The sequence below is a fragment of the Corapipo altera genome, unplaced genomic scaffold (genome assembly GCF_003945725.1).
Source record: "Corapipo altera isolate COAL_440 unplaced genomic scaffold, ASM394572v1 0, whole genome shotgun sequence".
NCBI lineage: Eukaryota > Metazoa > Chordata > Aves > Passeriformes > Pipridae > Corapipo > Corapipo altera.
Window position 1 is genome coordinate 34,551,838 of NW_020884872.1, and position 12,719 is coordinate 34,564,556.

A 12,719-nucleotide genomic window follows, 5' to 3' on the forward strand; every position below is an offset into this window, starting at 1 on the left:
TATGCCTCTTCTATACTGCCACCTTCCTCTGACAGAGATCTCAATGACTACTTGGTTGAATTATTTGTTGAGAGATTATTTGCAGACCACAAGTTAAACCAAGAACAACTCTGGATTGCTTAAGATGGACTTTAAAAGACATTCTCAGTCAGAGTTTTTACTGAAAGTGAAACTGAATAGAAGAGAGTGTTTGCTTAAAAAATGAGCTAAAATACAGGATTTCCTGCCCACTCCAAGTATTTGCAAGTAGTATATGTGATGTAAACAGGAAAAGAATGAAATTAGTTGGTGTCAAAAAATGATAGAAGAGATAGTTATGTTACTAGGAAAATACATCTATTGTAAAATGTGAGAAGAATTAGAAGTTGCAAAGAAGAAAATGAGCATTTTGTTAAAACTAGACTTTGCATTTCAAATAAAAAGTATGATACTGAGCACCTTGGCTTTTTAGAATTGTTTCAAAAAAGATCACAAACTGTATCATCTTACTGTATTTCCAAGCCATCTCTTATAAGGTGGGGATACTTAGAAGCTTAATAATGATAGTGAGGGATGGTTGTCCTTTTTTCATAGATAATTTCTTACTTTTAAATGTTATGCCAAAATGATATGGTTTTTTATTTTTGTGTAGCCTTTGTCTGTAGTGAGTCAGTTAGGCAAAGGAAAATGTATCACCAAAATAGAACTGTAGAGGTAAAGTAATGGCTTTAACCTGCACATGGAATTTTCAGAGAAAGCAAGCCATTACAATTCCATCTTCATGAATGCATTTGTAGCTTAAAAGGAGCTTAAAATTTAAGCCTCGCTGACAATTTACTTGTAAACAGAACACACTGCATGTGGCTTTGCATCAGTCTGGTGTGGGTTATTTGCAACCCTCCATCCCTACATCTCACTACCAGTAGTAATCCCATTAGATGATTATGACTGGTGTTCTCAACAGACAGACTTAGTCATAACTGAGAAAGAACTTCAAGTGAGTTTAGTTAATTGGGTGGTCATTTTTTTACTGGAGACCCTTGTACCCTATAACTTTGCCTTAAGTGAACGTGTTTATGGCCAGTTAAGGTGTGCTAGTCTGCAACAGTGCACATAATGGTCTGTTATTTAGTCAAAACTACAAGAATCAAGGGTTGAGCATTTTTGTACTTATGAATGTAATACGACTGTACTAAATGTCACTGAAATATGTGATTACCCTCTGTGGCTAAGTTATTTGAGGAAAGTGATCTGTAAACTGGTGAGAAGCATCTAGCTCTTCTTAGACTTGTTTTGTTTAGCTCAACAGAAGAGAAATGTGTGGGGAAGTTTTGCTTCCAGTATGGTTGATAGTCTGGGGTTGAATAGTTGTTATGATCACAGGAGTGAGAAATTTCTCGGTTTGCATGGAATTGCAAGCATTGCATTTTGTTTCTCAGTATCAGGCAGAATATGACTTTAGCAGAGAAATATTTTTTTTATTTTCCTACAACTTTCTAATCTTTTTGGCTAACAATGTTTATCTTTGGCTAGTGATGTGTGAATAATCACACTATTTATTTCTCTATTTTCACTGGAGGAGAGGGAAAGCTATTGAGGGAAATAAGTTGACTTGGTTACTCATACAGGTGGAGACTTAATGAGAAATTTTTAAACTTTATTTTCCTTCAGAACTGTCTTTGGAATGAATCTGAGGTACTAAAAAATCTGTAGCGTGTTCACCAAGAGAGGGTCTAGATTTGTCCAAGTGAATGAACTCTTCAGATTAGCTTTTTGCATATGCAGATGGAAGTTCCTAAATAGTAACTGAGCTCATGTGCTCTCCTTGAGGTAGGGATAGCAGGGGAAAGTGTTCATTATGAATGTACCTGTGTTCTTGAAACCTTTGGTGTCTTGTTAAATGCAAGTTGCACAGATTCACAGTCACTCTGGCAGAGAGGTGTATTGTGATCTCCACAGTACAAAATACACAGAATATTAGTGTCTAAGCTGTACTGAACAGTGAAGTCTGGTGCACTAGCAAGAAAATAGCCCTATATTTATAGGCTGTGTTGGCCAGGATGAGGAGCTCTACATGTTTCTACAGATTGTTGTTTACTGTAACTCTTGTATGTTCGAACCTACTACTCTGGTAACACAGGAGACCCTGCGGTGTTAAAGCTGGAGGAACGGGTACTGTTTCTGAGTTTGTGTACAGAGGGGAAAAAGGCTGGCATCTTCTTGGCTAACTTTAACAACTAACTCTTCAAGTAAGTTGCTAGTTCACCACTGGCTAAAAGAAATAGAACCTCTTTTGGCTAAAATGCAAGGATCTGAATGGAAAATTCAGATTCACAGAAGGATTATATGGTGGAATCTTTCACTTGAAAAAGTTTCACTGCATTCACAAAATGGTCAGAAAGAATGTGTGACAACTTTATACTGGTCTGTTTCTTCTAGAATAAGGCAGGTTCAAAAGAGAAGCACAGGACTAACCTTCAGCTTCATTATATAAACACAAGCCTACTTCCTAGGAAAGGAAGATAACATGAAAAAGTTGTGTTGGGATAAAGTCGTGAAGTGCACTCTTTAACTGTACACTAAGCTGATGCACAAAAAATGATGAGCTACATCTTGATCTCTGTATTGCTGAAGTTTAGCCCGTTAATCACTGAAGCATGGAGAAAGCTGCCACTGAAAAACTGCTAGTTTGTAACATTTTGCCATCACTGTATTACGTAAGTCAAGTCTCATTTAGCTTTGTTGCCTGAAGGATCTCTAAACATATGATGTAAAAACTGTAAGTCTTTTTCTTGATGGAAAGGCTCCTTTCTCATCTGAGAGTTGCAACATCTGCCCAAAAAGTCAAGATGGGCAAGACTTCAGGCATTTACAAGCTGGAGAGATGGACAGCAGGGCAGAAAGATCTCAGAAAAGTAATCCAGGGGTTTAATTTTCTGATGAAATACCTATGAGGTATGTCCTGCATGAAGTTGAAGTCTACACCACATCTTGCACTTGGCAGTCATTTCATTGTTTCTTCCCAAGGGCCTTCTGCATGCCCATGGTTAGTTTTGCAGAGAAGGTGAGGAAGACTGCAGCAGCCAGCTGGAAAATGTAGAACATTTTGTCATCCCTCAGCACCCCGCTCTGCCAAAACACGGCAAAGCAGAAGTAGGTCACCCCTGCTGTGGTGTTGCTATCAAACAGGTATTGATTTCTAAGCTGTTATGGGGTGAGGGATCTGGAAAATACAGAAAAGTAACAAGAGTAGACTTAATTCCTCATAGACCTCACCTGAGTAATCACTGTCAGAGCAAACTAGTCACAGCAACAAAGCAGCAAACATATTTTTCCAGCTTCTCTTTGGACTGGCTGCTTCTGCACTTAGGGGTGGGGTCTGCCCTACTGCCAGCCCCAGGGTCCCCTGCACCTGTGCCTTTCACAGCAAGTTTCAAGTCATGAGTAAGACTCTGCTTTTGTTTATGAACTCTGGTGCATCGCGCTGAGTTCCGCTTCTTGATGCTCTTCTGTGCTGATTCCTGTTTTGCTTGTTACAAGCTTTCAAGTGCTTCTGAAGTACCAGCGTCTTAACTCACTGATGAACCGACGATACTAGCTTCAATCCACACGGCTTCCTTAGACTTATACTTGATGATGGAAGATCCAAAGAAACAGCTGAACTGGGTAGAAAGACCCATCAAAGCCAAATAACTAAACTAACGTGTTTTGTAACCAGTGTGTTTCTCACAAGCAATAAGATTAAGTGGATCAGCTGGTATGCTTTGTGCCTAGTGAAAAGAAGCTTATTTAAATTAAGAGGGCCAGGGAATCTGTCTCAGTCCAGAAAGAAGATGGGTTCCACAGAAGACCTTGACTATCCTCAAATCATTGTGCAATACAGCAGTGGCTTTTTAGTCTCAAAGGTAAGAAATATAACTCAGTTTTAGAAAGACAATGCTGACAGAAATATTCAAGGATTTCACTTTAGGTCCTGAATGTAAATCTTTGGAAGAAGTGAAAGAAAGTGTCTGGTATAATGACTGTTTTTCCAACCAGCATTTTATTACGGCACAAAGGTAGAACTAGTAATTCCATTCTGCATATTGTTTACGTTATTTGCCTTTCTCTGTGTGTAAGCACATGGGCATAAAATTATAGTATATAGTGAAATGGACAAATTTTTTCCTTAATGTACTATTTAGTTACTTTTCTTATTGTCCCTTTCTGCACCTATGGCCAACATGGCAAGAGAAGGAATGCTCCTTGGGTTGTGCAAATACCATTGCATCTTAATGCTCCTAAAAGATGGAGCTGACAGTAAAGAGAGGAAAAACAGATCATGAAAAATTACTTTACTTTCCGAGAAAGAGGAGCATCCAATGCTTTCCAAATTAACATGGTACTATGTTTTTGAGAAACGATCTCATCTTTGATTAAGCCATACTTTACTCAGAGTAAAATGAGCTTTTTTGCATAGGTATCATTGTAGATCAAATTGTATATACAGGCAGTCAACTGAGTTAATGCCTTTGTTGCTGTCTCAGGAGTGTTTGTGTGACCAGAGTAATACTTGTAAAGTTGACTGTGTACAGCTAAAGAAGGATGCTTTTCTTATGTATAGTTAGCTATGTCTGTCTGAAAGTTGCAGGTTGCTGCTGGAGAAGTTTCACACTTTCTCTATGGAAAGACAGGGTGATTTTGCTGGCCTAAATGAAGCAGTTCTTCTGGCTGAGAGGAGACTCCCTACTTCCGGGAGACCACCTTCACATCAGTCCCTGAAAACAGGGTCCATAGAGTGGGATATTCCTCTCTCCACGGTTCAGTGGAACATGCATTAGATCCTAAGTTAAAGAACAAAAACATAAACAGAGAACAACCACCACCATCCAGTCTTACCCTTGTTCTTTCCAGGCAAAAAGCAAGAGATACTGTGAAAATGTGCTCCAAAACTAGGGAAGAGGAAGGAATATTTACACCCAAAACCTCATCTCTAAATGTGGACTTTTGTGAGCCAAAAGCATTGACTGGCTTCACCCAAAAAGAAAAAAAAAATTAACAAAAAGTACATTGCATGCCCTGTATGTTATATCGGTGCTCAGATCAACTACATTTTAATAACTGGACTTATTTGTATGAAATAAAATTTTACATGGAAAAAATATTATTTTGTGTATATTTTCCCCAGCAATGCAGTTTGAGAAATTCAGTAGGCTTTACTGGTTTCACCTGATCCCTCAGTCCCACCTTTCCTTACCCCCAGGTTATGTTCACTGCCTGTGAGTTGGGGGTGTTTGATCTTCTGCTGGAGTCAGGAGAACCTCTGTCTTCAGATTCCATTGCTTCATGCTTGGGTACCAGCACCACTGGGATGGAAAGACTGCTGGAGGCCTGTGTGGGACTGAAGCTCTTGGCAGTAGAGGTGACAGAAGAAGGAGGTAATAAAGGCAGAGGAAGGGGAATAAACTAAAAAACTTAAACCTCTGATGGTTTTTAAATGAGGTAAGATGTGTAGGCAAAGATGATACCTAATATTACGTAAGTTAATGTAGCTGGAAAAAGGAGGAAATCACTTGGGATTCACACTTCAGCTGGAAGAGAAGTGACAAATGTCAGCATAATCACAGGTGTAAGGTAAAATCCAGGTGAAGGGCTCTATATCCCTAAACTTCTTTGTGCAAGAACCTCATGTGACCTTAGAGGCAATATTCAGGATCTATACAGAGCTGGTCTCAAGAAATCTCTGAGGTATGGGCACAATTTTAAACTTTAAAACAAAATCCCAGGGTGGATGGGCAACAGCATGATTTAAAAACAGGGTTTGGGTTTCTTTGAGTTTTTACCATTGTATGAATTATTTTGATCAAAACTGAGAGGTAACGTAAGTTTGTGCTTGCATGAGAATTATTGATTCCACTTGAACAGAAGGGATCTCTGGCCACCAGCCTGCTGGTTAGGGCTACCCAAAGTCTTAAAAATCGTGTCCCCTGCTCTAGCTTGTGTTGCCATGCTCTTGGTTAGGGCTTATAGCTGTTGCCCAGTGAATTTAGGGAGAGCAGGATCTGTCTTTTATATTCCTTTGGTATCCCAGTCCTGTGAGTGAGTGATGCCATCACAGATGCATTGGAGGAAACAGGAGATTTCTGTGAGTCCTTTAGGCATTCTTCTGTCTGCAGAAGGTCCTGCCCTAGTGAACTGAGAGAAGGTAGGTGTAGCTGGCATGCTGTTTTGGGGACTTGTCTCCCAATTGCTGACCTTGATGATCAGAAAAAGAATTCTATGCAAAGAGTTCTTATTTAGATAGAGCACACTGAAATCTTCCTCTGAGCACAGAAGCCTGTAGGTAGATAACAGCATTTGTAAGGCATTCTTTTTGGACTTCTGGAAAGGAATGTTTGGTTCTGCAATCGAGTATAGGGAGATACTGTTTACTCAGACTGAATGGGGCAACACAAATTTCAGCAGACCTCACCCACTGCTCATTGCAGTTGAAGGATTTGATTGTAGAAGTAATGTGGTTGTGTCTTTGGCATCTTCTGGCAATAAATACCATGCTGTACAATAGACTTGTCAAGGTGATATATCACACATGTTAGTAAATATATTCATTTCACCCTTTAGCCCTCTACAGAAACACAGAAATTTCCAACATCTACCTTACAAAATCAAGCCCAAAGTCTCAGTATCATATGATGATGTATTATTCCAATACAGTCTACTTGTGCTGGCAGCACCTGACTGAAGCTGTGAGGTAAGGAGGAGTGCTGTGTGCTGTATGTTGCAGCCTCCTTTGCAGCATCTGCGTGGCTGCTCTGAGTGGTGTGTTTCTGGGAAAGGACTCGATGAAGATGCTGGCTTGTTCTCAGAAGTTAAAACCAGTAGGTAATTTCAGCTGTTAACATGGCTGATATGTGTTCTTCCCCCCCTCCCCCCTATTTGTTTTCCATTTGGGTGTGTTCTTGTTTTCCTTTTCCCTCTGATTATAGAGATGATCTAGAAATCAGATTTCTGTCTATTTCACCTTCAGGAAAACAATTTATCATTACAATGGTTCTTACTTGAGGGCGTATCACCAAAGTAAATAATGAGTAATGATGGCTAACGATGCTTCTGCTGCAAAGGTTTATAGGAGTAGTTTAATATGTGTGTGAAGCTGAGCACCTTCCACAGTGATTCTCTAGCTCAAACTACAGCCCTGAGGTGTATTTGGGGTAAAAGAAGAGACATCCACGCTCATATGCATTTTTGACTGCTATTTTAGAGAAGGAAGAAACCAATATGAAAGAACTTTCGGCATTTCATCTCAAGATCCTTTTGGAGCAATGTACAGGTAACTATTAGTATATTTATAGAAATTTTATTTTTCTTATTGTAGATAAAAATAATGTTTTTAATTATGGCTCAGGATAATTAAATATATTGACAGGAGAATCCCTCTCATCAGAACTGTCATACATTGTTTTTCATTCTCAACAGTATCAATTAATCCAAGACACTGTCTGATATTTCGAATAGAAGTATATAATTTCCTAATCTGAAAAACATATCCCAAATCTCTAACAGAGGCAATGGTAGTTGAAGGAAAAAAAAATCCCTTGGAAGCCTGAGAATGAGAAGCAAAATACATGCTAAATGGTAGATTTCACTAGTCTTGATTCCCTATTTAAATGCATGAATTCACAGCTGTACACTCCTGATACAGTACAATTCAATGAAGGTTTATGTGCAAAGAGAATATATTTCATGTCAATAAAAGCAGAGATTAGTATTTATGTTAAAACTCCTAATAAGTTATATGATAAGAATCACCAAGAATGTGATAAGTAACCTTCTCTATGTGCTATGTCTTTTTGTATTACTAGATCAGAAGAAGAAATGTTAAAATTCATGGCTGGCCAGAACTCAGTATGGAGTATATGTGGCAGAGATGTTCTTGCTGCATTTGACCTTTCTTCTTTCACACAGATCTATGACCTGGGAGGTTAGTGTCAGTAGATCTTCTTTAACTAGCCTCTAAACTGTCTTTTACAAGCTTTGAAAAGAAAGATAACTTCTATGTTATATGATGGGCAAAACAATGGAAAGCAGGATGTATTTCAACAATAAAAGGAACATTTTACTGATTTGGTTGGGTTAAAGACAGAAATGTGAGAGTGATGAGAGCAAGGAAGCTGAATGCTTTTCTCTACAGAGTCTCAGTTATGTGAGCAGTCGGCCATTCCCTTGTGTATGTGGCAGCTTTGACAATTTTTCATGCCTTGCTTGATACATTCTTCCAGTGCCAGGCTCTTCTCTCCTCTTCAGTCGCTGTCATTGGTATACAGCCTACAGCCTGTTATCCTGCAGCACCCCACTGTCCAAGCACTGCTCAGTGCTGCCACGATTCATGGGATGGGTCAGGATCCACCTCCATCACTTCCCCAGTACCTGGTTTAGTGGTTGTTTATAATTTTTCACTTTCCAGCACCCGGAGCTGAGTCTGGCAGGGAGAGTGCATGAGAGCTGTAAGGGGTGGGGCTGACCCAGAACAAAAGGCACCAGTGGCCTCTACCATCCCTCCATCTTCCCTTTCAGCAACACATGGGGAGCAATGTACATTGTCAGGTTCCATGAGGCTGAATCCACCATTGCCCTCATGGTTTCATGGGGGTGTTGCTGAACAGGTTGGTTTTGTGTCAGTGCTAACCTTCTTTTGCTCTCCCCAAAGGAGGCGGAGGAGCTTTGGCCCGCGAGTGTGTTTCTTTGTATCCCAATTCCACAGTCACAATTTATGATCTACCAAAAGTTGTGCAAGTGGTCAAAGAGCAATTTATTTTCCCTGAGGAGCGTCAGATCGCATTCCATGAAGGTGGGTGTGGACAGTGGTGTAGTGTTGCCACAGCTGTTGTTCTCAAGACCCTCAGCTCTGCTCAGAGGTAACACACTGGAGGCTCATGTCTCCAGCTGCCCCTTATGGGGGCTGAGTGTCCCAGGCTGCAGCCTCCCCAGCCCAGGTCTGCAGCTGTCCTAGGTAAGCATCTGTAGCTATCAGAGGCACAACTCAGTTGTTCAGCAACACAGAAGCTCTTTATTCCTGAACATAACTATTTGATTATTTTTTTTTTTTCAGTACGAGGGTACATTAACAAAAAAAAACATCCTGCAGTTTTGAAATCTGCCATGCCTTGTTATAAATTTTCCTTACATTTCCCTTTCCTCCTGTGAAAACCTTTTGGCAGATGTGAGAGATGCCAGGCCTGCTCTGAGCAAGGGGTTTTCCTTGTCTCATCATAATTCACTTTCAAGTCCTAAGACATTTCAGACCATAAAAGTGAATGAGCTAGCTCATATTCCTCTTGCCCAGTCCATTGATCCTTCATCGTCTCATTTTCATTCTCATCTATGATGAAAACGCGTGTAGGGAGATATTATTTTTAATGTTTACAAAAGCCTTCAAAGTGTTGGAATGGCTTAATGTTACTTGATGCTCAGAGAGAGAAAAGAAGCCTTGAGGAAAGAAAGAAGTGTATAAAAACAAAGATGAAACAAAAAGGGAGAAGAAATGACGAAGTATAATGCTGAGAAAAAAATCTGAATGCAGTACACCAGGTGCTAAATAAAAGGCATGATGATGAAGCTAGTGCTAGGAGGTGAGAGGTGTATATTCTTACTTATGTATTTATGAGATAACTCTCTGATTACTGAAGGTCTTTGAAAATTTTCTTAGATAAGGGAATATTCTTTCCTTTTTTTCGTGACAGAAATCATGAAAACATGTTCCTTAGTGCTTTATGAATCTGAATTTATATCACTGGAGAAAACCTAAACTCAAATACTTTCCTTTGCCTCAAAGGCTGTTTTGGGGTGAGCTGCTGCTTTTAAATGTTTCATTTCTTGAGGCTGAACAAGAGTAAAATTCCCTATGCAGTGCAACATTGCACTCCAACTGGTAATTCCATTGCTGTTTGATATGTGTGATAGACATGGCAAGCCCAGAACTGGACAGAACTGAAAATATTTGCTTATGGGTTCTTGCTTTACAGGAGACTTCTTTAATGATTCAATTCCTGAAGCTGAACTGTATATTTTATCCAAGATACTGCATGATTGGGATGATGACAAGTGCAAACAACTGCTGGCAAAAGTCTACAAAGCTTGCAAACCTGGTAGGTGTGAGCTTGTAAAGAGCAGAGAGACTCTCACCTATCAGTAATGGAAAGCACACCAGTCTTAATTGTCAATTGGGGTGGCAGAGTCTCAGTGCAGGGGCTTCTTGGTTTGGTCTTTTGCTTTCCTAAGCCACTGAGTCAAATAAGGCCAGGTCTAAGATCTCTTTGTCTGGCTTCCAGTTTTTGTCTCCTCTACAGGGACTCCTCTTTCAAGGCATTTAGGTGTAAGAATTGAGGATTTTGGATATTGTTTAGGTAGGTGTATGCATTGTAGGGAACCAAACAGGTGTTCCAGTTAGAGGCCCTGAAACAGCAGCTCAGCCAGAGGCCTCTGAGATAACACAGGAATCCACTAAAAGACCTTGGGCAGCCTGGGAAGGAGAGAAAAGAAGCTGCTAACTCCTGCAGAGTTAGTAAAAGTCCCATTAAGCATTATAGTGAACCCTCAAAACTTCAAAAGCACTGCCTACAGAGCCAAGCTCTCAGCAAAATCAGTAAACTCCTGTGGATTTTGGCTGGGGGAAGCTTCTGTCCCAGCCATAGCATCCCCTTCAGTCTTGTTATGTCACTACCTACATAGCCAAGCAGAGACATGGTCCAATGCTTTTGTTCTTTCATTATCTTCTGTGATGCTGAAATATGACTCAATGTAGAGGCTGCTTCTTCCTGAAACCAAAGGTTAGGATCTGTCCTAGTAACAGCTCAAAAATAGCTCAGCTTCTCAGAGCTCAGCATGTTCTTCATTCTCTTCATTCAATCAGGTGGTGGAGTGCTGCTGGTTGAATCGCTTCTGAATGAAGATAAAAGTGGGCCTTTAGAAACCCAACTGTATTCAATGAATATGTTGGTCCAGACAGAAGGAAAAGAGAGAACAGCAGCAGAGTACAGCAAGCTCCTTGAGGCAGCTGGCTTTGGAGTGATCCAAGTCAAGAGGACTGGAAAACTCTATGATGCTGTTCTAGCAAGGAAATAATAGTACACCTTCTACGTACCTAACAAGACAGAATAAGTGGGGAAATGTGCTATTCTCTTAGAGGAGAATCATCAGCATAGCTTTTAGTTAAGGCAGCCAACTTTTTTGTAGGCTAATACATTGACAGAAGAATCACTAATGACAAAACTTGAATGTGCATGTACTGCAAGTCTGGCAACCTGACCAGGCTTGCCTTTGGATCTGGAAGGGAGAAAAAGAAACCAACATCTGTTCCACAAGAGAAAACCCACAAAAGAAATGTGCAGTGTGTCTGCTTCAGATTTTATAATTTTCTCTGATTTTAACACTGTATCTGACAAAAGTAGAGCTGACTTTGTACTTGAATTCCTGCAAAATAAAACTGATTCCTGTACAGAACTCTCTTACCTGAATTTTTATTCCCGAGGAATTTATATAATAAAAACAGACCAAATTATGTCTTCTTGTGGTTAGTCTTTTCAGAGTCCTATGAGAAATCCTGTCTAAGTGTTGAGGAGTTTGGCATGAAATAATGATATTACTTTTAAATTTCCTCTAGATTTTGATTTCATTTATGAAAAATAATTTTGTACCTTAGTGAATGCTTGAAGCCCCGGGATTCTCTTTACAGGGTTGCCAGGAGGATGGTGCAACAAAGTCATTCTGTTATGCACTAGGGAAGTCCTTACTGCATGCCTCCTGCTATTACTTTAAATCATTTGAACAAGCACATTTGACCACCATTATCCACCCAGTTCTTGGAAGCAGAATAAGAGATTACTGAAGTGAGAAACATTTAGAGAAGGCACCAGAAAGTCATTCTCTGCAGTTGCTTCTTGAACGCTAATTTCATTTGCCCATTAAGCTGGATAGTAGAGGAGCTTGAGACAGTTTTCTCAGTAGGCATCTAAGGGAGCCTCCCACTACTACCATTGTAGGTGGAGCACTGGGAGAAAGTAGCCTCAGTACACATACATATGCAGAAATAAGGTTTCAATCTTATCACAATTACAGAGACATGGTGGGACAGCATGCATGATTGGAATGTTGGGGTTTTGGGTTCTTTTCGTTCTAAATAACAAACACTGTGAGGAGGACCTGAAACAAGTGCTTTGCTGCATGCAAGTAAATAGTACCAGAGGGCCCAGAATACCCGAGAGCCCAGGAGTACAAATTGAAATCAGACATGATCCACTTCAGATAACTTGAACAGGTGGATAGAAACAATGTAAGGCTGAATTTGGATACATGTAGACTTGTGTAACAGCCTAGTTCAGCTGTCCATGTGTGATCCCATTGCAGAGATGCCTCTAAGGAGAATGTAAAACAGCAATGAACCCAAACTATTCAGTGCTTGCATTTGTTCAGAACTGGGTGTGCAGAATGGAAACCACTGGTCCTTGTATTTGTACATGTGTGAGCATTTTTGATTATTGTTAAAAGGAAATGTGCCTCTATGTTTTTGTACTTTATATGGTACTATGTTCTTGAGGCTAATTTGAAGTTGCATGCAACATTCTATCTTTAATCAGAGCAAAGGAAATCCGTTTGACCTGGTATCCCCTCACATACCTTATCCTCTGTATACATCTCTTGCTGCCTCACAATGAAATTGTAGATTAGCTCAAGCAAATGCCTTGCCATAGCTGTAGGTTAAAACT

General features: G+C 40.0%; 1 protein-coding gene across 1 annotated transcript; it reads left to right on the forward strand.

The window, feature by feature from the left end:
• The first annotated feature begins 3,008 nt into the window (after positions 1-3,008).
• Positions 3,009-11,444, forward strand: ASMT (acetylserotonin O-methyltransferase). The gene is made up of 8 exons (XM_027636596.1): positions 3,009-3,884; positions 5,222-5,396; positions 6,580-6,709; positions 7,220-7,288; positions 7,821-7,939; positions 8,666-8,806; positions 9,981-10,103; positions 10,868-11,444. Exons 1-8 carry the CDS (start codon positions 3,813-3,815, stop codon positions 11,077-11,079), a joined length of 1,041 nt encoding a protein of 346 aa, XP_027492397.1. The 5' UTR covers positions 3,009-3,812; the 3' UTR covers positions 11,080-11,444.
• The last annotated feature ends 1,275 nt before the right edge of the window (positions 11,445-12,719 follow it).